This window comes from Aspergillus pseudoviridinutans (assembly GCF_018340605.1).
Source record: "Aspergillus pseudoviridinutans IFM 55266 DNA, scaffold_10, whole genome shotgun sequence".
Lineage (NCBI taxonomy): Eukaryota > Fungi > Ascomycota > Eurotiomycetes > Eurotiales > Aspergillaceae > Aspergillus > Aspergillus pseudoviridinutans.
Window position 1 is genome coordinate 229,675 of NW_025091290.1, and position 26,685 is coordinate 256,359.

General features: G+C 50.5%; 11 protein-coding genes across 11 annotated transcripts; 5 read left to right on the forward strand and 6 right to left on the reverse strand.

The window, feature by feature from the left end:
* Positions 1-149: 149 nt before the first annotated feature.
* On the reverse strand, positions 150-2,676 carry Asppvi_001845 (ATP-dependent 6-phosphofructokinase; the record flags this gene model as incomplete). Its single annotated transcript, XM_043307378.1, has 4 exons — positions 150-181; positions 231-1,371; positions 1,418-1,879; positions 1,936-2,676. The coding sequence occupies 4 exons, from the start codon at positions 2,674-2,676 to the stop codon at positions 150-152; spliced, it is 2,376 nt and encodes a 791-aa protein (XP_043163313.1).
* Positions 2,677-3,725: 1,049 nt separating this feature from the next.
* Asppvi_001846 (mediator of RNA polymerase II transcription subunit 17) lies at positions 3,726-5,750 on the forward strand (the record flags this gene model as incomplete). The annotated part of the gene is made up of 3 exons (XM_043307379.1): positions 3,726-3,997; positions 4,052-4,437; positions 4,492-5,750. 3 exons carry the CDS (start codon positions 3,726-3,728, stop codon positions 5,748-5,750), a joined length of 1,917 nt encoding a protein of 638 aa, XP_043163314.1.
* A 322-nt stretch (positions 5,751-6,072) lies between these two features.
* Positions 6,073-6,918, reverse strand: Asppvi_001847 (SDR family oxidoreductase; the record flags this gene model as incomplete). The annotated part of the gene is made up of 1 exon (XM_043307380.1): positions 6,073-6,918. One exon carries the CDS (start codon positions 6,916-6,918, stop codon positions 6,073-6,075), a length of 846 nt encoding a protein of 281 aa, XP_043163315.1.
* A 282-nt stretch (positions 6,919-7,200) lies between these two features.
* Positions 7,201-8,452, reverse strand: Asppvi_001848 (magnesium transporter CorA family protein; the record flags this gene model as incomplete). Its single annotated transcript, XM_043307381.1, has 2 exons — positions 7,201-7,771; positions 7,821-8,452. 2 exons carry the CDS (start codon positions 8,450-8,452, stop codon positions 7,201-7,203), a joined length of 1,203 nt encoding a protein of 400 aa, XP_043163316.1.
* A 585-nt stretch (positions 8,453-9,037) lies between these two features.
* Asppvi_001849 (putative MFS pantothenate transporter) lies at positions 9,038-10,472 on the forward strand (the record flags this gene model as incomplete). The annotated part of the gene is made up of 2 exons (XM_043307382.1): positions 9,038-9,601; positions 9,648-10,472. 2 exons carry the CDS (start codon positions 9,038-9,040, stop codon positions 10,470-10,472), a joined length of 1,389 nt encoding a protein of 462 aa, XP_043163317.1.
* A 268-nt stretch (positions 10,473-10,740) lies between these two features.
* On the forward strand, positions 10,741-11,674 carry Asppvi_001850 (uncharacterized protein; the record flags this gene model as incomplete). Its single annotated transcript, XM_043307383.1, has 4 exons — positions 10,741-10,901; positions 11,099-11,206; positions 11,258-11,414; positions 11,489-11,674. 4 exons carry the CDS (start codon positions 10,741-10,743, stop codon positions 11,672-11,674), a joined length of 612 nt encoding a protein of 203 aa, XP_043163318.1.
* A 1,088-nt stretch (positions 11,675-12,762) lies between these two features.
* On the forward strand, positions 12,763-14,403 carry Asppvi_001851 (uncharacterized protein; the record flags this gene model as incomplete). Its single annotated transcript, XM_043307384.1, has 1 exon — positions 12,763-14,403. One exon carries the CDS (start codon positions 12,763-12,765, stop codon positions 14,401-14,403), a length of 1,641 nt encoding a protein of 546 aa, XP_043163319.1.
* A 194-nt stretch (positions 14,404-14,597) lies between these two features.
* Asppvi_001852 (uncharacterized protein) lies at positions 14,598-15,470 on the reverse strand (the record flags this gene model as incomplete). Its single annotated transcript, XM_043307385.1, has 1 exon — positions 14,598-15,470. One exon carries the CDS (start codon positions 15,468-15,470, stop codon positions 14,598-14,600), a length of 873 nt encoding a protein of 290 aa, XP_043163320.1.
* A 3,458-nt stretch (positions 15,471-18,928) lies between these two features.
* Positions 18,929-19,962, forward strand: dprA (putative cell surface protein; the record flags this gene model as incomplete). Its single annotated transcript, XM_043307386.1, has 3 exons — positions 18,929-19,082; positions 19,146-19,628; positions 19,676-19,962. 3 exons carry the CDS (start codon positions 18,929-18,931, stop codon positions 19,960-19,962), a joined length of 924 nt encoding a protein of 307 aa, XP_043163321.1.
* Positions 19,963-20,986: 1,024 nt separating this feature from the next.
* Asppvi_001854 (cell wall mannoprotein 1 family protein) lies at positions 20,987-21,541 on the reverse strand (the record flags this gene model as incomplete). The annotated part of the gene is made up of 1 exon (XM_043307387.1): positions 20,987-21,541. One exon carries the CDS (start codon positions 21,539-21,541, stop codon positions 20,987-20,989), a length of 555 nt encoding a protein of 184 aa, XP_043163322.1.
* A 2,041-nt stretch (positions 21,542-23,582) lies between these two features.
* Asppvi_001855 (HNH endonuclease signature motif containing protein) lies at positions 23,583-25,354 on the reverse strand (the record flags this gene model as incomplete). Its single annotated transcript, XM_043307388.1, has 5 exons — positions 23,583-24,353; positions 24,419-24,451; positions 24,517-24,555; positions 24,621-24,889; positions 24,946-25,354. The coding sequence occupies 5 exons, from the start codon at positions 25,352-25,354 to the stop codon at positions 23,583-23,585; spliced, it is 1,521 nt and encodes a 506-aa protein (XP_043163323.1).
* Between the last annotated feature and the right edge of the window lie 1,331 nt (positions 25,355-26,685).

Genomic DNA, 26,685 nt, shown 5'->3' on the forward strand with positions numbered 1-26,685 from the left:
GTATTCTCAACTCCAGATGCAAAATCATAATCTACCCCAATGTCCAAAGTCCAGGCATCAGCTATGTTCCGAAATATCATTCAAGGGTCGCGGTCAGCTTCCCATCTCATCAATCGTATCCTCCGTTTTCCCCGTCTTGCACGGTCGCTCTAAGGTGATGTGGGCGCCGAAGGTTCAATGGCTGTAGACAGTCAGTATATGATGCAAATACAATCGTAGTTAAAGCTTACACTCATAGCATGACCACATGGGCTTTCCCGCAGCAGCACGGCCAGACAGGATGTTGACATAGTTCTGAAGCTCCAGCCAGAACTCCGTCTTGGGACGCCGGCGTGCCCAATCCGTCTCCGTCGCCTCCAGACCGTCCTCGCCGCCCATGGCGGAGAACAACACCTGCGAGCCCTTGACACCGATGACCGCCGCCGACAACGGGTCCGCCGCAATCTCGTCGCGGGACTTGTCTGCGTAGTTTTCGAGATGTATCATACACTTGATCGCCATCCGAAGGGCCCGGATACGGTCCATCGGCGATGGCTTGCCTCCTTGCTGGAAGTGGCCAGGGACCGCCGAGCGGGACTCGAAGCGTCCCTTGGCCTCCTCCTTGAAGATGTCGGCGATGACTTGTGTGGTATAAGTGCTGGAGGCGCTTTCGTTGCGCAAAATGAGCTTTCCGGCACGGTTGGCTCCCTTGTCCCGGGCAAAGTTCTCGCGCAGGAAGTCAATGTCGTTCGAGAGCATCTTGATGTCAATGCCCTCTTCGGGAATGTACACGGCTGTAGCGCCGACGGCAAGGCCAGCGGTGGTGGCGATGTAGCCCGACTTACCGCCCTGTGTCTCAATCACGAAGACACGACGACGAGAAGACGAGGCCGACTGGCGGATGGCGTCGCAGAAATCAATCAAAGTGTTGAGACAGGTGTCGCTTCCCAGTGAGTACTCGGTTCCAGGCACATTGTTCGAAATCGTGGCAGGCAAAACAACCATGGGGACCTTGAAAACGGGATACTTCTCGCGGGCCTGACGGAGCTGGCTGACTGCTGTAAAGGCTTCGAAACCTCCCACCACGAACAGTGCGTCAAACTTGTATTTCTCGAAGCACATTGCGGTGGTCTCGAAATCCTCGGATGGCAGGCTACGGTTTGTTCCAATATCCGAACCACCCTCGTTGACCCAGTGATCGGACTCCAGCCACTTGACTTCGCGAACAGAGCTGACGGGCTTGTCATCGTGGTGACGGCACAGACCGGGGAAACCGTTGTGAATCGCGAGGGGGGTATGTCCACGAGTGAGGCAGTAACCGACAGCGGCGCGGGTGGCTTGGTTCATACCTCCGGCCGGGGCACCGACGTGGATGATGGCAATTCTCATTCTCTAATTTGAGTTAGCCAACTCGGCTGATTGAGAGATAGTAACGCACCTTGTTTTCAGGGAGGATCATCTTGGGATGATCTGGTGTGGCAGTGTTGCGATAGGCAAAGTGGTATTCTTTGAATTCGGCATCCCGCATTCTCATCGCTGCCTCAAAGTCCTTGTCATGGATAAGCTTCGCTACATGCTGGGTTTCTCGCACTGCGTCCATCAGTGGTGTCCGCATGATCTTGTTCTCGCGAATGGTAATGACTGGCGATGGCGAGTCCGGCTTCATATCCAGAACAGCCCTGACGGCTTCGACACCCTGCAAGGTGGACAGCCAGCGGTCATAAGCGCATGCTGCTCCTCCTCTCTGAGTGTGTCCCAAAACAGTAACTCTGGTATCCAGCCCGAGTCGCTGAGTGAGGATGTCTTTGACCGTAGAACTGGAAATCTTGTTGAGATGGCGGTCCTGGGCACCTTCGGCCACGATAACGATAGTACGACGCTTGCCACGTTCTTTGCGGTTCTACAGAGAACATTCTGTCAACTCAATCACGGCTAAAAAGATATTTCGCGACTCACCTTGGTAATGATAGAGCACATGTCATCCTCCCACCCGTCACGGGGAGGCATCTCCGGAATGAACAACCAGTCCGCACCCGTGCTGATCGCGGACATCAAAGCCAACCAACCGCAGTGTCGCCCCATAACCTCAATAACGAAACCTCGCTGATGGGAAAACGCGGTATCGAAAACGTCGTCGACGGCATCGCAAATTCGCGTAAGAGAGGAATAGCAGCCGATCGTGGCGTCAGTGCCGGACATGTCGTTGTCAATAGAACCAACCAAACCAACAATGTTCAACACCTTGTAGGGCTTGATCTGTTCCTCGGTCAATTCACCATTCTTGACCAGCTCCTCCAGCAAACCGGGCCATTCCGAACGGAAGACGTCGGCGCCGGTCAAACTTCCGTCACCACCGCAGACAACGAGGGCATCGATACCGCGGAGCACCATATTCTTAGCAGCCCTGAGGCGTCCAGCGCGTTCGCGGAAAGCCATGCTCCGAGCAGATCCGATCAGTGTACCACCCTTGGAGAGCCAGCCACGCACATCTTCCCAGTGCAGCTGACGAATCATATTACCACCATGGACCAAACCCTCATAACCTTCGAACACGGCATACGCTTCGCAGTCGGAGTAAATGGCCATACGGACGACGGCCCGCACGGCTCCGTTCATACCAGGGGCATCACCACCCGAGGTGAGGACACCAATGCGGCGTCTCCTGGGCGGCTCGACGGGCGCTTGTGTTGAGCTCATCCTGTTGACGACCGTAAACTGATCCACAAAGGAGTGTTGCAGGGATCAATCGCTAGACCGGAAAATGAAGCACCAGGGGAGACAGCTGTCGTTGAGACTGAAACTGTAGATAAGTTGTTGTGACGGTGGGGTGGAAGATTTCCGGTGAGTGAAAGCGGGAGTGGGAAAGGGTACGTCACAGACACGACCGATCAATGGATTCACCAGTTAGCTGACAATAAGCTCCGAGAGCTTGAGATGAGAAAACTGTCTAACAATCTCCAATGAAGAAAGACAATGGCAGAAACTTATGGCGGATCAACAGCCAACGACCCCTCTTTTGAGAATCCTGCAGGTTCTGAGCTACCAGTAGAAGATTCCTCCCTGCGTCACCACAAGACTCCAGCACCCACCGTCGACGTCACCCGGCCCTCTTTCGTCCTAGCGTCATGGAAGTCACGTGGAGAGACTTAGGGCAGGGCTAGGAGTTCACGTGCTTGGCCAGTGACGCCATGGCAACCAATTGATGATGGACAAAGAGTTGAAGTTGATTCGATGCACGTCATTTCAGGCACTGCTCTTCGCAACGCCGTCGTATCGATCCTAATACCCTCAATTGAGTTGACAGAGTTAACTTCGATAAGAAGGACAAAATACAGTTAATGACAGCCTTCTCAGTCTCGTAAAGACGGCTAGTCCACCCCCTGAAAAGTGTGCAGATGCGTCTTCCCATGTCTGTTTCGGGGCTCGATGTGAAATATATACAGCGGCGATGTACCCCTCTAATTTGTTGAGACTCTCGAGACTATACACAAGGCATTTGATTAGATACTCTTACTTGACTAATTAGCATTGTAAGCAGTAATTGAGCTTCATTGATTATCATCTGCTATTACCACATGGATCATGATTGATTGATTACTGCGCAGTGAACTGTTGAGAAGGCAATGTCTGAGCTCCGGCTGTCACGTGTCTCGGCGTCACTATCTCCATCTTTCATTTCCAACCTCGAGAGATCCCTCAGCGCTGCTCACAATTCGTTGACGTAGGGCGCGTCTGTAACCGTCACCATGGCTGATAAATTTACCCTCCCCTTGCGCCCCCTAATCGAAAAGCGCGACCGTCCAGATCCGTTGCCTCTTGAGATCGCCCAGATTAATGCTCAGTGGGGATCGTTCCGGGATGTGAATGAGGAGAGCCTACGCGCAAAGATCGAGGAGGAGAAGAGCAAGGAATACACAATTGAAGAGGAGGAGGGTGAGGGAGCGGGTGCCGAGCTGGACACAACAGAGCGCTTGGATCAGTTATACAAACGACGAGCAGAGATCATTCAGTTTGCGATGTAAGGCAACCATTACGGTGATATGACCGACCGGGCTGTACTGAAGTCTTACAGGCAGGCACATATGGAAGCGATGTTTGCTCTCGATTTTATTTCACTGCTCCTCTCAAAGCACACACCGCGACAGGCCGAAACCTCCATGTCCACTTATCTGAAGCAAGTTGCACCACTCGGTTCACTCAATCCAGAAATCATCAGCCCTCCGCCAAAGTCCGAAGCGGTGGTTAGAGACACAAAGACCGTCTCGCGTGGATGGAGACTGCAGAGCTTCAATGCTGCTGCTGATAAGTTGTTAAAGTCCGCTTCTAGACTGGAAAATGAAGTCGCTTCCGAGACGCGATATTGGCAAGAAGTGTTGGCTGTCAAGGACAAGGGCTGGAAACTGTGCAGGCTGCCCCGTCAGGGACAAACCCTGGGTGTGCAATATGGGTTCCTTGAAGGTGAGCTGGCAAACTAAGTAACGCTGAAATGGATGCTGACTTCTTTCTCTCCAGCCACCCCGATATTCCGCGACCGAGGCCTCGCAGCTCTACGAAGATCTGAAGATGGCACACTCATACTAGACAAAGGATTGGTGCCGACGAAAGCAAAGACAGTGCGTGTACGTGTGAAGGACCATGGCATCATCACTGGCTGCTCCAAGCCATACCGGTCGGCCGCCCAGGACCTAGATTCAATTGAAGGCCGTATCCTGCAGGCGCGAGATACACTGTATGAGGAGGAGCTTTTCCACGAACTGTTCCGAGAGGCGAGGATAATGGGTAGCCAAGGTGTGACGACACGGCAGAACTTGGTTCAATTCTCTGTGTCCGAAGAGCAAGACATTCTACTGGACCTTGTGGACCCAGACCAAGATGCGTATGTCGATGGCGAGGAGACGAAATCAGAAGAACACAACGTGCTTGCTGACGCACTTGCGCACTCAATCCGCATTCTACTGTGCTATGCTCATCGTCAAAACCTACGTCGAAGAACACAACCGCCTCCTCCATTGTCTACGAAGCGACGTCACGTTCCCGAATACCAGCTGCTGCGACCGATAATGGCATACTTGCAACACAGCTTCCATGTCCGGTGGCTCGAGACCTTTATAAAGGATGTGTATGGAGTACTTCAATCAGCAGGCCTCAGTTGTAGCTTCACTGCGACCCCCTATTCATCGGTGAACCTTTTCAACATTGATCGCTCGGTCCCGAAGGTGGAGGGTCTGATCAGACAGTTTCTTCTGCCACTTGAGTCCACATTCTCGGCGGATCTGCTCACACCGCAGAGCTCTTTCAAAGTGAAGACACGCACCAACCTGTCGGTACCACCTTTTGGGACTCATTTTGAGATCTCACTCAACCTGCCTCACTACCCGGACGTCCATCCTCCGCACCGCATTGGGCTGCACGACCAGGCCGCAACGATCATTACGCATTTCATAATGCTAGATATTGTCGCGGCAATTGAATCGCAAACCTCACCAGCTTCGAGCATTGCAAAGACTGAAGCCAAGTCTGTCTCTTGGGAAGCGACGTATCCTCACCATGGGGAGTTGCTGGCCGTTTCGACTGATGGAAAACAGAAGAAGATGAAGGTCATCTTATCGCGGGATGAGCTCATTGTTCAAACTTACGATGTGCAGGGCGCTGAGCGTTACAGCCGTGCTGCACCAGAAACGACACCCGCGTTGCAGACGCACACATGGAAGGCAGGCCCTACAACGGCCCCAAGCCTCATGGAGTACGTTGCAACTGTTTCACAGCGGTAGCAAGGAAACAGCCTGCAGGCGTCACTTCTAGCAGATTCTGTCATAGATCCTTGTTTGTGAGATGTAAATCATTGATACCCGATAGACTCATATAAATGGTTCCTTACTGCTCAATGCAGTGTCGGCTTCTCCGGCCTCAAGTCACTCCCCCCGCCAGAGTCTCTTTTGATAGTAAGAAATTAGCCACGCCGTATCCGTAAAAAGAAGCAGGGAGATACTCCCCGTCGCTGTCTCTCCTCTACCACAGGCTGCCCGTCTGTAGAGGATCCCATAACTCCTCTCCCATCAGCTTGACTCGACGCTTCTTCAATGTGCGCTAAGCCTACACAACCAGCCGCATCTTCAATTTATCCTCCCGGACAATCTCTTCCCTCTTCTGCAGCAACTCCTCCATATCCCACGTAACACTCACGTACCTCCCACCCAACCACTCCCTCCTCTCCTGCGTCAACCAACTCATCGCATCCCCCGCAAGCTCCACCGTGTCCTTCAGAAGCCCATGCAATGCCTTGACCCCCAACGCCAGCTCCGTCGGCACCGCACCAGGGTGAATCGCATACGCCAGCATCCCCTCACCCGCATACTCGGTCATCACGAACTCCGTCAACCGCAGCACAGCAAACTTCCCCGTCTGATACGCTGACGCCCCCGGAAGCACATGCAACGCCCCGATAGAGCTCACATTCACAATCGTCTTCTGTGTCCCCTTTCGTAGCAGCGGGATGAATGCCCGCATGACTAGGTACACGCCCTTGACATTCACCTCCCAGCATCCCCACCAGTCCGCCGGGTCGCTTTCCGCGATGGGAACCCACGTCTCCGACGTCCCAGCATTGTTGATCAGGATATCGAGGTGTCCGAATTGAGCAGCGACTTCCTCCGCGGCCGCCGCAACGCTGGCCTCGTCCGCGACGTCGAGGGTCAGTTTGAGAATTGCTGGTGGCGGGTGGCCTGCGTCTTTGGCGGTCGATAGGAGGGCGGCCTCGACGGTGTCTAGGGGCCCCCGGGAGGCGATGGCGATGGATGGGGCGCCGGCCCGCGCGAAGGAGTGCGCGGTGGCGAGGCCGATGCCGCGGGATGCGCCGGTGATGAGGACTTTGTGGTTGTGGTGCGTGGACTGGGCGATGAAGGGGTAGGTATCGTGGTGGTGGGTACTGACGAAGTCCATGGGGCAGGTTGTTTCTGACTTACGCCGCTAAGTGAAATATGGGAGATATTGATGGATTCTTGTGATAATATGGGACCTCAAGTACAGGAGTAGAGCAGTTTTTATACGAAATATATTGATCGTTCTCCGAGGGGATAACGGCCGATTACCACTAATTCCGATAAATCCGGCTGTGCTGACAAGTTGAATCGTTCGACGAAGTGGGTCAGACCAAGAGTATCTAAGGCTTATCTTCGATGCTCTTGCTATTCACCTGGGCTAGGATGGCGAAAAGAGTAAACTTCAAAGAAACCGACTTCGTCGCGCAATCTCCAAAGACAAACCGATCAACGCGAGAATAACACCCAAAATCCCGAACCACCAACCTAGCCCCTCGCTATGCTTGCCTGGTACCATGACATTCATCCCGAACAGACCAGTAATGACCTGCATAGGCACGATACAGGCCGCAATCACTGTCAGCCGGCTGAGCGAAGCCACGATCTGATTGCGCATCCGGGACGAGTCAAACGACAGCTGACTCAAGTACTTATCCTGCGACCGGGACAGCCTCTGCTCCGAGTGTGCCAGGTTGGAGACCATGGTCAAGACGTGGTCCTGGATATCACTGAGGTAGGAGACCACTTCGCTCGTGGAACCCAGTGCGTCGCAGTGCCGAGCAAAACACCGGAGGACGTCGGTTTTGTCGTTGAGGAGTTGCCGGATCTGGAGGACCTGTCTGCGCGAAGTATAGATCTGCTTCAGTGCAAGTCCAATGTCATCTGGTCGGGTGATGGAGATGCTGTCTTCCATCGTCTCCACTCCAGCTTCTACTCGGTTGATGAGCGGAGCGAAGCCGTCGACGATATCGTCGCTGCATTCGTCAGTCAGGATTGTCACATATAGCAAGGAAGGTGCCATACATCAAAGCGTAAGATATCCAGTCACTTGTCAAAAACAGATGGCTTTGATGGTCCTTGATCCGGCTTCGGACATGACTGGTATGAGGACTGCTGCCGAAGGTGAAGCTGAGAACCCCCTCTCGGAATACAATAGCATAGACATTGCATCCTGACGTCCGCGAACCAGGAGCGTCTTCCGCCTGCTGGGGCGGCCGCAGGGAGAGGAAATAATACGGGCCAAAGATTTCGATCTTTTCCCGGGTCTCGCGGATCTTGATATCCTCCGTTGTCAATGGATGGATGTCAAACAGTCGCGAGAGAAGCTCAATGTCTCCATCCGAGGGATCCGTGATGTCAAGCCACCAAATGCCATCATGCTCTCCACTATCAAGTAGCGCGTGGAGAGGTCCATAGATCAACGCCAAAGAGTTGATGCTGGATGCATGAATCACCGAGTCCAGTTTGGTGGTGAAGAAGCTGAACTGTGCTGTTTCGGTATCGGAATAATCTTCCAGGAAATCATGCCTGTACCACTTCTCGGTGTATTGAGGAGGTTGACCCTCAAATCCCTTTTTCGGCTCGATTGGCAGTCGTCGGCTTCCTGTGCGGATCCTCCGGCCCAGGAGCCGTCTAAGGCCGGAGAAGAGCTCCATCGTTCAAATATAGAGGAAGAGGGCACAGCATTGGACGTCGCATTGAACTTTGCAAGCAGAATAGCCTCAGAGCCATACTGTTGTTTAATTGAAGCAGTTCGGATGGAAGCAAGGAAGGATTTGTTCAAAATTTCTATCTGGGCGGGTGGCAGTGCTCTGCTCTGCCAAGATCTTGGCCCCTGGGTGGCATGTGAATGTCGTAGTGATTGGCGGGTCGATCATGGTCTCAGCAAGGGGTGAGCTCATTTAAAAGACTAGGATATTGCATCTGGCAACAATAAGTACGGAACATTAAGCGCTAATCTTCTAACAATCTCCAGAAAAATAATTTGTACCAAGTGTTTTCGATGTTTTTCTGCGATCCCCGCAGACACCTTAAACTTCAGGCATTAAGGAGGCAGAAGTCACGCGACACGCCTTGGCAAAGAACAAACTTTGTCGAATCAAAACAGCTCGTTTTTTGTTATCGGCAATGAGGCCGATCACCTTAAGTTTGTTGTCGAGTCCGAGCAGCAAGAGGGGTAAGGTATCTCATCTCAGCGGGAGATGACCATCCTCTTCTCCTCATCATGCATCCCATCCAGCATGATGCGGCTTGTTCCTGCGTTTCACGACGCGGAAAGCAAACTCCGGTTCAAGATTGATTTCTTCATCCTCACTTTCTGCTGTATCACCTATTTCTTCAACTATCTCGATCGTTCAAACCTTAGTAATGCATACGTATCAGGCATGAAGGAAGAGCTCGCCTTCCATGGCAACCAGCTCAATGTCATCAACACCATTTTCACCGTGGGCTACATCCTCGGCCAGGTTCCCAGCAACCTGGCTCTGACGTACTTTCGCCCGCGCATCTTTTTCCCCGCCATGATCCTCCTGTGGGGCGGGCTGACGATGATTACGGCCGCGGTGCACAGTCCACAGGGGATCATGGCAATCCGCTTTTTTCTTGGTCTAGCCGAGTCGAGCACATTTGTAGGGACGCACTATATCCTTGGATCCTGGTACACGGAGGAGGAACTGGGCAAACGTAGCGGCATTTTTACGGCTTCTGGCCTGGCGGGGACGATGTTTGGCGGTTTCATCCAGACGGGCATTCATTCGTCGCTGGATGGGGTCAGAGGACTTTCAGGATGGCGTTGGCTATTTATTGTAAGTTTTTCCTTCTTCCAAATTGCGACACTGCTAATTGTGATAGATTGATGGGCTGATCACCCTCCCCATTGCCATCTATGGCCTTCTTCTCTTCCCTGACACACCATTCACCACCCGCGCTCCATATCTGACGGAGTCGGAACGTGCCTTGGCCGTCTCCAGATTGCCTGTGACCAATGCTGAGCGTGCCCCCTTGAATCGGGCTTTTATCAAACGCTTGTTCACCACGTGGTACTGGTGGGCGTTTGTCATCCTCTGGGTGATCGCCGGCGAGACCGAGTCCTTCTCATCGAACTCACTTTTGGCGCTGTACATGAAATCTCATCCGACGATCAAATACTCTGTCGCGCAGCTGAACAACTATCCAACAGGCGTTCCGGCCGTTGGGATCGTCTCCACCCTCTTCTGGGCTACATTGACAGACATCCTGCACGGTAAACGCTACTTGGTTGCCTATTTCATTGGCATTACCGGGGTCGTGACCTCCGTCCTCATTCTGACGAGGTTCGACTCAACCGCGACCGTGTTCGGGGCGTATTACTGGGCCGGTGCCGTGTATGCATGCCAAGCTACGTTCTTTGCATGGTGTAACGATGCCATGCGATCGCAGGATGCGCGGCATCGGTCTGTGGTGCTTGCGAGCATGAATATGGGGAATAATGCGGTCAATGCGTGGTGGAGTATCATATTCTACTCGGCGAACCTGGCGCCACGGTTCACGCGAGGAATGTGGGCGATGATTGGGTGTTCAATCGCATTGGTGATATGGGCGTCGTGGATTGTGTTTATGATGGTTAGGGAGAAGTCTCGCCAGGATGATAGAGAGGTTAGGGATTGTTCTACCGAACAACCCAAGGCTGAAATCTGATGTTGAGATTGATGTATGTCACGAGAATCATGCATGATTATGGTCTGATCATGCTTTGTAATTACTTTCATTCCGCCCGGAGTCAATAGGACTTCTAACTGCTATCTCCGTAAATTCCGTTTTCCATGGAGTAGTGGAATGTTCGAATATTATGAATATTAATAATCCTTCATCATGATTAACTATTATTATTATTATAAGTTATCATCTTCAGTATAAACTCCAACAGCATCCATCGATCCTCAAAATCATCATCTACTCTTAAGAAATGTCAACATACCTCATAACTGGCACCTCCCGCGGCCTGGGCCTCGCCCTGGTGCGCCACCTCGCCAGCCTCCCCAGTTCCTCCGTAGGAACCATCTTCGCAACATCCCGCTCAGAACACCCAAGCCTCCAGGAACTCAGCCAACAATCCGACCGCATCCAGTGGGTCAAATGCGACGTTAACGACGCAGCAAGCATCCAGGATGCAGCCAGGACAGTGCAGAGTAAACTACAAGGAAAAGGGCTGGATGTCCTCATCAATAATGCGGGCGTGATAACATATGCAAAGGGTGGAATCGAGAATATGCATGTCCTCCAGCTTTACAGAGACTATCGAGCCAGTTCTGACTTAATGGCAGGGATGACCTGACCGAAGTGTTCCATACAAACGTCACCGGAGTCCATAATGTCACCCGGGCATTTCTCCCTCTGCTCCGCGAGGGACAGAGGAAACTCGTTGTTAATATGTGCGTCTACGCATTACTCTCTTGCCTCTAATCATGTCTAATATTCGATAGATCGACAACGCTTGGCTCAATGACCCTCGCGCCGGTTTACAAACTCTCGCCATCACCCGCTTACAAAATCACCAAAGCAGCATTGAACATGTTGACGGTACAGTATGCGCAGGATTACGAAAGCGAGGGATTCACCTTTCTCGCTGTGAGTCCTGGTGTAAGTGTCTTGCTCTTTATTTACCATCCTTTTGTCCCTGAGTCGAGGGAGATGCTGATCCCTACGGAATACAGTGGCTCCAGACAGATGCGGGCGGGTCGAGAGCCGATCTTCCCCCTGCGACCGGGGCAAAGGCAGTCATCGATATCGTGCAGAAGGCAACTCCGTCTCAGAACGGAAAGGCTCTGAATATCCATGTGCCGGGATGGGAGGAGAATAAGGGATTGAATCAGTATGATGGCAAGGAGGTGCCGTGGTAACCGCTGAGAAGACGCGATGCGTAGTAGATCTAGTTGATAGGTACGCTTTATTATCAAGCCACGTTCCTGAAAGTGCCCGTTACAGGATGTAGCCTGTAGCTTTTCCATGCAGATGCGGACAGGAAAAATGATATTTCTGGAGTACGACGTGGGTTTCCTAAGCCAGATCTACATTCGCCAGAACTATTGAGATGGAGGCTTGTTTGATAAGGTGGCTTCCAATGATGATTAAATACATGAAATATTTTCTTTCACGACTCTATTTTCACAACTATTGTACTTGAGAAGTTCAGCTGCAGCCAGGGATGCCACTCACTCCACCTGTCATATTCTCTTCCCCCGTGTCTCATACCCGCACGTTGCTTTTTTGCTTCACCCAGCATACCCTGTCAAGACGACGAAAAAGACACTTGGAAGCTTTTCTCCTTTACTAGCGATTTTCAAGTGCAATGATCCCTGCTTGTGATCCTCTCATTATTTGTATCCGGATGGTACTATTTTTCTTTCTACTCACAAGTTCGCAAGCGACATCCAGGGTCATATTATCTCGCAATTCTTCATTAAAGAGTTAGGCTTGATTCTGTATAGCTCGACTATGGTTTCCAGAGCGACAGACCCCGATGAGAAACCATCATGCAGTTATGCCACGCTATCTGCTGTTCTTCTTGTAGATAGGCATTTACTATCTAAGGACTCTAGGTTCGTCAGTTCTTCCTTTCCCAGCAGCCTCATCACGTATCACAACTACCTGTCTTTAGCAGGTTGTCAAAAGTCCGTACAAGGCCTAGCGGAATGTGCCCATCGCAGTTCCACATGTGGTGGGTGTTAATCATGACAGATGTGATACATCAATTGCCATTTGGCTTGAAATTCTGGAGCATGCATTCAAACTGAGGGCAATCTTCAGGGAGGTCCATGAATGACTGTAAGTAGTTTCAGTATAAAAGCAGATATTTTCTGCACAGAGTAAAGGTTCATTTCGTCTTGTCCGTCTTCATCGTCGTCACTCCTTTTCACTTTCATTCGTTCACTCTTTTCCACATTGTCACTCATTATCTCATTCCCTCGTTCATTAATTTCCTTTCACCATGAACAAGAGAAAGGTTGAGCTCATGTCCGACGCCGTTGACTCTCACGAGATCTCTGTGCTCCACGAGCTGCATGGGGAAGGCGAAGCAGCAGATCTAGAGCGCCAATTCCCCGAGACCCAAGAACCACGCCGGAAGAAGAAGAAGAACAAGAAGAAGAAGAGGTTATCTGAAGCCACTCAGACTGGCGAGGATAGCCAACTTGGTCTTGCGCAGATCATGGAGCTCCAGCAGCCGAACCAGAGCAACTCTCTCACCGATGAGGAGTTTTCGCCGGACATGTTCCATCGTCTCACGACCATCACCCCCCTCAATGGTCCTCATGCAAATCCCAACCGGCGAATCCCTCCCGCTCCAATCCCCTTCAAGCACAACGACCACCTGTGCAACCTGTCGATCTCGGAAGCAGACGTCATTGCGATGCAACTCTTCCAAGGAACGTACCGGCTCGAGATCAGCGAACTTCCCCACCAGGAATGTCGGATGACGCTAATCTGGGATTACGACCGTCTCTGGGGCTGCTTCGACATTGGCGTGTGGAAGGGCCTGATGCTCATCGATCCTGGGCCGCGGGATAACAGCAAGACATCGTACTCCTTTGCCTGGCGAGGCGTCTGTGAGAACGAGCCCGAGGTCGCGTACGACAACGAGGGTATCACAATCGGAGAAATCACCGTGGGTGGGAAGGGTCCTGTGTCCGGCTGCTTCAAAGGAATGGCCGTCGCGGATTTTCCCGACGACAAGTGCGACTTCAAGGCCGTGCGGGAGTTAGGACCGCCCATGGTTCCGTGGCCTGTTGAGACGTTCGTCGCGGACTGGAATTATCTTCAGCATGATAGAACGAAGGAGCCGGAGTCGCAGCGCCTGGTTCTGCTTGAGCTTTCTCCTGAGCCAGAGTCGCAGATCGTGAATGACGAGACCATGCAGATGGACTGCGAACAGGTCCTGGAGGAGGAAGACCAAGACCAAGACGAGGTTACAACTGAAGTGCATCCTTCCTCTCCTGTCCGCCAACCGGCTGAGACACCGCACACTTCCCCGCCGCCTGAGGAACCCACTCAGCAGTCTCAACCGCCTCCCAGCATCATCGGTCGACTCCACGCAACCTCCTTCGCCATGCAGCGCTCTTGGGCCCGTCACGACCAGGACAAGTTCCTCGAGGTCGTCTGTGGCAGCTACGAGATCTCCAGTCACACCATGAAACACAACTGGTCGCGCAAAGCCAACAAACTCAGGATGCGCCTTCTCGTCGATCGCAGGGAAAGCTGCGTCTGGGGCATGTTTGCCATGGGCGTCTACCGCGGCATCATGCTCTTCCAGGAGTCCCCAATACGCTTCCAGAAGGACAAGCGGCTGAAGTTCTGCTGGCGGGGTAGAGAGACGGATAGTCGCGACTGCGCGGAGAAGTTGGGATACCTTTCCTTCGCGGAAGACATGAGTATTCAGGGCTGTTTTTATGATATGTATGGCGATGTGCCGTTTGCCGGAAGACGAAGGACACGTCCAGCTGTTGAATCGCGGTTTGACGAGGCATACTTCAAGCAGCAGTGGTGGGAGCATGAACCGGTTCCGGCGACTCTGCTTCGACAGATTCAGGCTCAGGCTCAGGCTGAGACTCAGAATTGGCCTCCGACCCAGTGAGAATGGGTTGTACTTATCTATCCCGGCTAACGGATTTGCTTCTCTCCTTTACCCTGTAAAAATTTCGATATGATTAGATAGATGAATTGGATAGTATAGTCTCGGTGTCTAATAACAACATAGGAGCTCGCAATAGATTATTGAAATCATTGGATTGCCTTTGAAAAATGACATCCATGCAGAACTATGTACGCTTAGATGCCTGTGTATTGAGTCATGGAATAATTCACCTTAGCCCAAAACTCATACTCATCAGAGGGCAGAATGGTAGATGCTGATTTTCTCCATGATGAATCCAGTGCCATCCAAACCAGACCAAAGTATTCCCTTGATGCAATACTGTATCCAGCTGCTCCCCAGTCAATAATCCCGGCCAGCTTACCATCGTTGATGATGATATTAGTGGGGTGTAGGTCACCATGAGTCAAGATTTTCCTCTCGTCTTGCCCATTCTCCCCTGATGCAAGTATCTCGTCTGCTAGGCGGTAGTCATCTTCATCGACCAGCTGCCCACCAGGTCTTGCATTCTTAAGCGCTTCAATGACACCTTGGTTGAATTCCTTTCGTGTTTGGAACGGCCCATATTGATAATTCCGATTTCCCCATGGATGCATGAAGACGGTATCTTGACAAGGCCCTTGGTCTATAGACCCAAAGAACTTGCCTTCAATGCTGCGCCATTCATGTACATAGCCTCGAAGTTGATCTAGGATGGATTTCTGGGAATCTTCGGAAAGACTTTCCCAGCAAGTCTGAAGAGTAACACCGGATATCTTGCTCATTAAGATAAATCCAATATCTTCAATCATATAAGCATTGAGCACTTCTGGAACAGGGACAGATGTTGAGTTCCTGACGAGGATCATAGCCTCGGCTTCTCCCATTGTGACTGTAAGGCCCACTTTCAAGATTGTTGACTCGCTGATTTCCAGTACTTTGCAGCCGCTGACTCGATGAGGGCATAGATCACGAGAATTCCGGATCTCATGATGTGTCACAATAGGTCGTGCTTGGTCTTCCATCGAACGAGCGTAGCGGACGTTGATAGGAGACGGAGATGATAACATATCGTATACATATTGTCGAATGTTCCGTTTGGAAGGCTGTGGAATGTTTAAAGTGGGAAGGCAATGTAAATGGTGATATACGTACATTACTCATAGCAAAGGAAGCCATTATTGTCATTTCATGGTACACACTTTTCCTCGAACCGTTTTCATCGAGGACAGATGAAAGATATCGATGGTGCTCCTCCGAGGAAATCAACGCGACAAATTGTCTCGAAGTGGGGTGCCTTGAATCCTGCTGCATGATCTGAACTCGGTGATCTGCCCAGGTTGGTTGAGATCTGCCTTAGTAGATCTGACAGCGAAGGCCTGAGTACTAAAACAAAAAGGACAGAGATCAAGACTCTGCAAAGAAAAAATTGATTGGTATTTCCCAGCTGCTGGTCTTAGGGATAAAGGTGCACCCAACCTCCAGGCGAATTGATGTTTGATCTCCATTCTCCGTAGGAAAGGCGTGGCCCTATCAAGTTCGTATCAACACATTTACACATGGAGAATATCCTTCTACTCCATTGAAATGAATAGCCCGCGGACAAACTACGACCTAACCAGCAGATTACACCACTATACCGTACATGCCGCGAGGACATGTACACACGATAATAATGGCATACTGTGCCAACAGCTACATGAGCCATATCCTGATCGGTGTCCTTAGCATATGAGTATCCAATACAGTCGCTATTTAATGGGCCATTCTCATTTTATGATGGTATCTTCATGGATATAATGGCAATAGACATTCACCCCAGCTTTCTAAAAGAAGGCTTGAGACGTAGCCGTAGGGAACCTTCAATCTATTCTATTCACATGGAGCAGAATAATTAACTTTCCTAGCAAGCTGCTAGTAAATATCTCACAAATATTCAACGATTATACCAGAGGGGCAAACTAGCACGAAGCATAATAGACCAATCTCCTACCTCTCAATTTCTCCACGACAGCTTCATTACGCATCAAACGAAGCTTGAATCATCTCAAACTCCCTCTTTCTACATTTTAAAACTTTGCTTACTCTCCTTACTGTGATGCCATCAGCTATAGCCAGCTCAAGTAGATGCTGCTATCGTCTCGGCAAGAACGGGACATGGGATAGTTCCGCAGACATGTACGTTACTATTGGGCAATTGCCGAGTCTCGCCAGTGGTGGTAGCATTGCTGACTGAAGTTTTACTGTTCTTCCAGCAGGTGGCCTCCAGGCCATTGCGGAGGGTAGTTCCCCCTGGATAGCTCCTATTCCTTAGGTAGCAGCTCCGCACCGGCCGGACTGGACCGGAGAATGTCCCCGCTTCCCCGAGAACAACTTGAAGATATTATCGCTGAACAAGCCCGCTTAATCGATATGAGTACGGCGGGTCAGAGTCTCTTAGCATCCATGCATCCCCCCATTGCCACCTCTGGCTCTGGTGGGAGACGCCCCGATCGCGGCAACGGTGGTCGGTGTCCACCTGATAGGGGTCCGGGCGAGGTGAAAAAGGTATGTGCTTGGTGTGGCATCTTCCACGTAGGAATATACTTACTCTTGGCTTTTGCTATTAGAGAAAGGATTGCCCGGCGTGTCTCAAATATAGACATAACCTGGAGGACTGCTGTATTTATGGCGGTCTTCTTATCGCACAGTGCGTTGGATTATCCCGATCATACCAACGGTTCAATCTCATGGATTTGAATTAGACCAGGGTCCTCGCTACTGGAAGTAGCCGCCTGCGATCCGTGCTCGTCGCCATCCCATAGGCCCGCAGAAGGGTCCTCGTATGGACGGACCCAACTAAAGGGAACGTCGCAAGGCACGTCGACTGCAACAGCGGCAGCTCGAGCAGGAGCATCGTGAGCAGCAGGGGAGGGAAGCCACACTATCCCCACATAAAAACTAACTATCCTCTGGACGGGCTTCGGCTTGTCGAACTCGGAAGTCTTTGACTACGAGAGCTGGCCACATCGGCCACACACAGCATCCGAGTGGCCGAAAATCACAACTGGATTTCAACTACCTATGATCAAAGCCTGAACACGGGAACCCCGCTTGTGAATCACACCTTTGACCTCTGCGGATATTTGGCCATCTCTACACTGGCCACGGCCGGTCAGATGCTGTGGATAAGCGTCCAGACAGAGAGTGGATAGAGTGATGACCGCCGCTCGTGAAAGAAAAGGGAAGAGGAGTAAACTCTAGTTACTAGGTGTATATTAGTCATGCATATCTTATGTTATGTTTCTAATTGTTTAACCAATGATGAAGATGCTTGACATCAGATAAACTATGACGAGCTTCCCTTATCTAGTAGCTGGCCTCTTAGAGTACCATATATCAACTTCGATCAGCTCCACGCGTCTTATTCGGGGGACGCGAGTAATTATGTCGACCATTGGAAAAACATAACAATTGTGGTGCTGATTGCATAGTCAATTTCTTTAAGGACTAGATGAGGCTTACTATTGATATAAATCACTAAACTATATGCTAGTCTAGACAAGTGACGCTATTGATTAGCAAACAACTAGAGGTGGGAAATCGCGACATCCTATGCGTCTTCTCCGTCACTGCAACCGCTACCAAACGCAGTAGTTGAACCAGGATCTAGAATGTTATTGTTGCCTGCCAAGAGAAATGACATCTTGTATGCTCACTTTACTTGGAGTTGGGCATGGCGTGCCTAGGGAATGCCGATCGCTGCCTATTGTGGCCAACGCCGACATCATTTCCAAGTCATAGTTGTCTGACAAAGGCTACAACCCTATCTTGTATGCACGGAGCAGCAAACGGCTACAGGTTGGTAGAAGGCATTATCAGATTGGGATGATCAGCAGCTTAAGCTGCAATTAACTTTCTCGATCCCAACTGGAATAGTCACGAGCTTGCCACGCCCACCGGATGCTCTGAGATCATAACCATGATATCCATCGAATCACGAATCACTCGAGAACCACGGTCTTGCTCTTTCACTGAGATAGTCACCTGTATGAGGGTTGTGCAAGCTGATTGACTGTACAATTGGCTACCTAATTATATCATCAGGGGTGCTGGATTGCGCAACGCAATTGATCCGCAACCTGGTGGATACCCTACCATTAGAGAGCTACCGATTCAACAATAATGAGATGCATGCTCCCACTTACATCAATAAGCTGACGACCAAATTTACGAAATTCACTACCGTTCTTGACATGTGGCTGAAACTGTTCCACTGATGATAATGTGCAGCCTGTTGTGGTTGACTCTCCGCACGATGACCGCGAGATGACGGCATCGCTCCTCGCCACTCCTCCGGGATACCACAACTGTCCCCGGCTTGACGTCAATCCCCAAACACGATCGTGAGGAACAGGCTCTATATAAGGATTGAGAAGTCGTCTTAAGTCCGTTTGAACCAATCTACAATCCATAACAAAACAAACTCAATCCATAACAAGAGTACACCTATCGATTTGGATACAAAACATTGCAAGTCTTCTACAAGATGTCCCACATGATGCACAAGGTGAAGGAGGCCTTGAGTGGCCACCATGGTGAACGCCATGGTGAACGTCATGGTGAATCCACCTCAACGAACGCGGGCCCCCATGACTCCAACGTTGCCAACAAGGCTGATCCTCGGGTCGATAGCGACCGCGGTATGTTTACCAGTATGGAATAGTGACAAAAAGAAGATCAGAGCTAACCTTCTTATTGTTTAGACAACCGCGCTCGCACTGAGGCCATGGGAGGTACTGCTGGTCCTCATACATCTGACACTGGCAACAAGCTCGACCCTCGGGTGGACAGTGACCTAGACAACCGTGGTGCTACCACCGGCGGCGGCTATGGCACAGGCCCTACAGGCCCGACTGGCGGCAACACTTACGGCGGCGGCAGCACCAACGTCGGACCTCACGACTCCAACGTTGCCAACAAGCTCGACCCACGAGTTGATAGTGACCTGGACAACCGTGGTGCTACCACCGGCGGCTATGGTACAGGCCCTACTGGCACTACCGGCGGCAACACTTACGGCAGTGGAAACCCCGCCACTTCTGGATCCTACGGTACCAAAAACACCCTCGAAACCAGTAAAAACACCTATGGATCTAAGAACACTTATGAAAATACAAGCACCACTGCTGGTCCCCACAGCTCCAACATTGCCAACAAGCTTGATCCCCGCGTTGATAGCGACAGAGGTATGCACACTCTTCCCGATTCTACGGGTTGATCTAACACGTTGTAGACAACCGTGCTCGCCACGAAGCCATGGGAGGCACTGCCGGCCCTCACGACTCCAACATCGCCAACAAGCTAGACCCTCGTGTGGACAGTGACCTGGACAACCGTGGTGCTACCACCGGCGGCGGCTACGGCACAGGCACTGCACCAGCTGGAAGCAGCTACACTGGCACTGGCGCTGGTCCTGGTGCTGGAACCACGGCTGGTCCTCACAGCTCCAACATCGCGAACAAGCTCGACCCTCGTGTCGATTCCGACAGGGGCGCCACAGGAACTCAGCGTGGTTACTAAGCGACGGGTGTTGGATGAGAATGATTTTGTAATGCTTGATCCTTTGTGATGGAATGACTTTGATACCATGAAATTGCGCGATTGATGATTCTATGATTTCGGCTTTGATGATTCTATAATTTCGGCTTTGTATTATCAACTCGATAGTCTGCTACAATGATACTTTTCGTCTCCCCATAAGATGGTTTTTTGTAGGAAACAGGTTAATCGGCCGCATCTAATCTTGCTGGCTGGATCGATCGCAATATGGGTATGAGCGCTGCTGATGAGACAAGAGGAACACGGAGCATTAGCAGTAACTTAGTATCGCTCATAATTTCTGTATGATAAAAACTGCCGCGAAGCTTGAACTGGTTGCTGCACCCCAATGAAGAGTCCCAGTCACATGTTTCGCTGCAAGATTAGTGCGACTCTTAACATCAAATCTTTGTCCAAATTTGCCTAGCTTCCAGGCAAGCCTCCGCGACCCATAGCGTCCATTGTTATCTTTCCTGTCCGTTGCCTTCCACCTACGATCTCCTCGCCGGAAATAGTACAAGGCCCGAAGATACCATCCAAATCCTGTTCGTATCTCACTGCTGGAGAGAATATAATGTAAGGTGATGCATCGAACTCGGATACCTTCACTTGGAGAATGAGTGACCAGAAGCTGTTATGCCTCAACATGGCTTGAGTGCTAGCTGACCTTCATTGTGACGGCACAGGACGGTACCAGGTCACCCTAAACGAGAGGAATCCGACACCGTGGGTACATGACTGGTGTGAGATGCAGATGCGATGTTATAAAAAATTGCAAATCAGACATATCAACGACCAGTGTTGAGGGAGCTAAGAGTTGGACGCAACTGAAATCGTGAGGATTCCACGGATATATTAAAAGATATTATCCACAGAGGTGAATCCTATGTCCTCCTATTATGCCATCATTGCTGTGCTAACCCACAGTATTGAGTAGCAACAACAAAGAGATATTTACATCGCTATCCACACTCCCCTGTTCCCAAGACGATCCCGACCAGCGATCTCAACTGTACGCCGCGATAGCCTTATCAAACGCATCCGCAATCTGCTTATTTATCACCGGCGCAACCTGAGCATACAACGGCGCCAGCTTCGCCACAACCGCATCCCCAAGCTGCGCCGACAAATCCTTCTGCTGCTGCAGATTCGACTTGACGAGGAACGCCAACGATCCGATTCCCAACAACCCGGTATCGAACTTTGGCTTCTTCGCGACGATATTGTTCAGCGTGGAGAAGATCTGCGGCTCGAGGCTGATGAACGCTTGCGCGACGGTGAGCGATTCCGCGTTTGTGAAGTTAGCTGCGTCCTGCGTGGTGGAGATCGCGTCCCTAAGGTCGCAGGAGAGCTTGACGGATTCGACTTCGATCTTGAGGGCTGTGAGGGTGCCTTGGATGCCGCCGGCGTAGGAGGTGACGGTGTTGTTGAGGACGACCATTTGGCTGGCGATGGCGTTGACCGCGTCTACGACGGCTGGGGCGTCGCGTTTGACGATTGTCGCTGTTGGAATGGCGCTGGCGAGCGCCGTGGCCGCGAAGAGGGAGAAGAGGAAACGCATCTTCACTTGTCAGGTTGAGGATGATGAGTAGACTACTGCGTGCGTATGTTGAAATCAAGCTGATCACGGGAATTTATACCCTGTCCTGCCCTGTTGAATCCTTCATCATCATGCAAGATGGCTGTGCCCAGCTCCGCAGGTTCCATGAATTCTTCCCCCAATACCGTAACAGGACAATGAGACTATATTGTACCCCGCAAAAAGAAAGCGAGATCGGATATTGCAGACAGGGGTTCGAACGAATCATGTTGCCGCGTGGCTGACAAGTCGATGTAACCCCACATGTGAACGGGGGATCCTTCCGAGGCTTGCTGTGAAAGTGAAACATTTTGCCCAGAAGAGCAAGCTTTGCGATTGCATCAACTGTTGAATTCTTATTGTCAAGGTTTTCTTGTAGCTGTCATAACTGATTCTTCGACCTCGGATGGGTCTATGACTCTATTTTAGATGAGGAGACTCCGTGATCTAGGTAGTCTTACCCCAAAAACAAAAATTGAACCGCGATTAGGAATCCGCGAATCAATTAACTTTGTGAGCACTTTGGCCAGATGCTCCATCGCAACTCCCTAACCCCACCGATTGTCAGGTCCAGAAGGTCTTTTAACTGAGCCTATGTGAGCCGCGGTATCGCTTGTCTGTACGTCAGCCTAATAAAGGAGCGGTTTTCGCGAAGTACCGAAATTAGGAATATTTTGAGTGTCATCTGCTTGAGCATCGAGCCTAGGCCTGGGTAGATTGAAGGACTCCTCTGGATCAGCATGGGCCTTTAGTGAGCCGGTCTATCTCTCCTTTGTAGAGTCGATATCGTCATCATATGGCGACGGCTTCGACTACATCCACAACAAGAGCCCCTATCCGGAATACCCATGTCCGTATTTGCCATCTTTGTCTACCCAGCCATAATCTCAATAATCGGTAAATGTAAGCGCGAATTTGTTGAGTGGTAAGGAGCGATCCTGCCTCCGTTATAGTCTCGGTAACTGCCTCGGTTCAGCGGATAGTTCCTGAGGATATAACAAAGTCAGCGATCCGGTCATCAGTCCGCCATGACAATGATTTGATGACTTACAAGCGTTTCCGTCAGCTGGGCGGACCAGCTCCTGCCGCCCGTTATAGCTGGTTTGTGTTTCAGATTATCTGCACAATGTAGCGTTGCCTACCATAACAAAGTCGAACTCGACTTCGTATTGTAGTCATGGTGCGATCCAAGACATCAAGTCATTGGACAGCTGGACCATATCCCCCTTTCATCGATGAGTGCTTCAATATTCAACTAGGCAACTCAACTATGGGAATCCCTTAATTTGCGGTCCGATACTTGGACATTGATCAGAATCCAGATTCAATAAAGATGAACCAGACGGGATAGCAGAGAAGGAGGATGGAGAGTGGGATACTTGGGCGAAATCAAGATCGACTACCTGTAGTCTCTGCTCACTCCGTGCACTGAGGGTCTTGGGTATTACCCGAGGGTAATGTTCTCACTTACGTCAAGATTTCAGGGTGATTAGCGGGTCCGTGGTGAGAACTGCATTGCGGCTGGCATTGCCAAGTAGTACATATTCTAGTTAATGCACCAGTGGGTTAAGAGTCAGCGGCTCTCGAAGAGGTTATTGGTACTATGGTAAGTCTACGGCATGTTTATTCAAACCTTAGTGCTAATCTTCCGCTCGTCAGAGAAGGTGGTAGGACAAGAGATAGGTATGAAACAGGGCTGTAGTGGTGATAATTACATACATAAAGAAGCTCATCTTAGCTTCACCTATCGTCTATTGACGGACAGGTTACTGGACTCCAGCACCACGATGAGGTGTGAGCTTGTCGCTGGAGGCCTGGAGTTCAGACTCTTCTGAGACAACCAGGCACCTACTGAGAAGGTAGGATTTCAGCCGCGAGGGCTGGGGCGCGTTTTTTCAGCGCKGGCAGTAGAGGCAGGGCTCATCCGCCAGAGGAGCGTATTTTTTCAGCGCGGGCAGTAGAGGCAGGGCTCATCCGCCAGAGGAGCGTATTTTYTCAGCGCYCGCAGCAGCAGAGACAGGGCTCATTCCTCGACTTGTTCATGTCGAAGCGTATCAGTCGTCGCGACGACAGGGTTAGCCTTGGGCTCGTCGCTCGCGATATTGGTGAGAGAGGACGGAGGAGATGATTGGCCAGGAAGACTCGGGGATTGCAACACCGGCCTGGCGAAATAGTCAAGTCCCTCATCCGAGTCTCCATCCGACTCATCCTCCAGGTCCTCCGGTTCTGCGCCACCCCTTAAGGCAAGCACACGATTCATGATCCACTGCAGTTCAAGAAGCCGAGTATCTGGGAGAGGATGAGTCTTTGGATCATGCGTCTCAAGCGTGAACTCTTCACCAGAGACAAGCGGATGATCGTTGTCGACCCTATGAAGAGCAACTCCATATTCTTTCGGGCACAGATCTGGGGGAAGTTGTGGGGCAACATCAAACTTAACCCCTCCTTGATGGTCGTGTCTTTTCAGCCACCAGAACCTAAGTTTGAGCCACTTACCATGAACCTTATCCTCGTCAATAGGCTCAAAGACAAACCATCCCGCTGTGTGCAGCTTATGCGCGTTTGGGCTAAGCAATATTTGATTTTGGAGCTTTTCAGTCCCGGCGACATCTCCATAGACGGCTTTACACCACTCGTTCACCTTTTCCTTACACCAAAACATTCTCAGCCCCTCAAAAAACATTTTCTTGCGGTGCATACGCCAATCATTCATAGAAAATGGGAACAAATGGCATGACTCGGAGATCTCCCTGGTGCATTTTGTAAGAATGCAAGCTTTGTCGCGGAGCTTACACTAAGGTACCACATGGTTAGTGCTAAGGCAGTTACAATTGATTTTGGTGGGAAGGCATCGCTTACTGCATCCGCGACTGATTGGTCACGGGACTTATACTAGGATCCCACGTGGTTAGTGCTACGGCAGTTACAATAGATTTTGACAGAAAGGCATAGCTTACTGCTTTCGCGACAAGTACTAATTCGTCGCGGGACTCATCCTAGGATACCACGTGGTTAGTGCTAAGGCAGTTGTAATAGATTCTGGCGGGAAGGCATAGCTTACCGCTGCCACAACGTCTTCGCCTAATCTAGGCTTCTTCGCCCCTTCAGGCGTGCCCAGAGATTCCCCTGGTCTTTTCAGCGTAGCAGGACTTCCTGATGTTTCGAGCGACAGGGGTTGGCGTTGTGGAGTTGAAGTGGGAGGCTCAGATGTCGAATCGCCCGGGCTTGGACCAGGGGCAGAGGAGGACGGGAACCGGGGTGGTGTAGCCTTGATTGGTGTCTGCGGAGCAGACGGAGCTCTTGATTCAGCATCCTTGTCCTTTTGTGACCCTGAATAGAACACACTGTTAGCCGCACATAATGATAGAGACTGGATGATTGCTGACATCTTTCAGCTATTTTGTGTCTTATCTCAAAGGTCTGTAGCAGGGAAAAAAGTAGAAGAGGCTCATAGCCAACCAAGCCTTTCAGTTTCTCAATATCGGCGAGCCACAAGGCCGAATAAGTAGTTTTGTAAGTACTTATCACCTTGGTGTGTTCTGTCTGCCCGAGCTTTTCGGCGATCATATTGATCAGCTTGACACGCTCAGGATCCTCGAAAAGAGCATCAGGAGGCACGAGGGCAAGACCCTCGGAAGGAGCACCTGGGTGGCTTGGGCTGGCCATAGTGATGATACTGATGATATCGGAGCAATCGATAATAAAAGATTCAATGAGATTGAGCTTTTGATTCTGCTTCGATTGATCTTGATCCTGAGGATGCTCAGAGAAGTAGAAACATTTCCGTGGTGACATGATGTAAAATCGACTCCCACTCAGTCCAGTCACATGACCACATTTTCAAACATTTACGCTGGCCCCCTCCGCACCAGAAGTAGTTAGACTCGCCGGAAACGGCTGGAGCCATGGAGCAGACTACCGTAGTACCAATGGTTCCAGAACTCAAAATTAAGGTACGAACTACGAAGTAGAGAGGCGTCTAGAACGAACTGAAAATTATTGGTAGAAGCCCTCCACAGTACATTCAGCTAGACCTCCTAGTAGAAACGATCGCATATTAACGTTGATACAAATATCACAGTCAATTTCTTAATTACCAAGCCTGTCGTGGCCTGTAAGCCTTGTGAGTCTTTGAGAATCAGGAATCTGTGCATTCTGGGCAGACACCTAATGGAAAAGTTATAGAGTATGATCAGCCGAGGCATACATTTTTCCCTTTTCATTTTCTGTCTGTTCTTCAACCGTCTCTTGGCCAATAGCGGAGATCTTCCGCCCGGGTCTGAAAGAAACCACATAGACTAAGGTACATTAAAGAAGAACGTATATGCCAGATACATGCAGGCATCTTCAAATTATTGTTCATATGACTGGAGCGAGCCCAAGGAATTTATGACATTTTGGCGGTGTGCCTGTTTACGAACCCGAGATGATTACAAGGCGACAACGCTGCTTGAAAGTGAGGGTTTTCTCATCATTAAAACCAGTGGTCGGACCAACATAAAAAAAAGAAAGAAGAGGTGGAAGCAGTAGGAGCAAATCAAAGATACCAACGGGGTGCTTAGATTGCCAAAACGAGACGAGAAATAGCATTAATTGACCAAACAAAATACAGGTGCACTCTACAACATACTCCAGATGCACCAAGAAATGTAAACACTCCGAACAAGCTTTACAGATGAGAGGTTTGAACTCTAAGACTACACCATGAGAGTAAGAAATCTGTTTTCAGGCACGAATTAAAGACGTTAATTACATATGAGAGTAAGCTCATCTTAGCTTCGCCAGTCTATAGTCATATACTGGTTACTAGACTCCAGCACCACGGTGAGGTGTGAGCTTATCGCTGGAGGCCTGGAGGCCATCAGAGATGACGACCAGGCACCTACTTGCGCAGGATTTTTGTCCAAAAATAAGTGTGGATGACACATTGCAGCGCCATCAAAGGTGACGATCACATATTGCAGCGTAGGACACATTGCAGTGCCATCGAAGGTAATCACGACACATTGCAGTGCCATCAAAGGTGATGATCACATATTGCAGCGTCATCGAAGTAACCAGGACACATTGCAGTGCCATCAGAGGTGACGATCACATATTGCAGTGCCGTCATATGAAAGAATCTC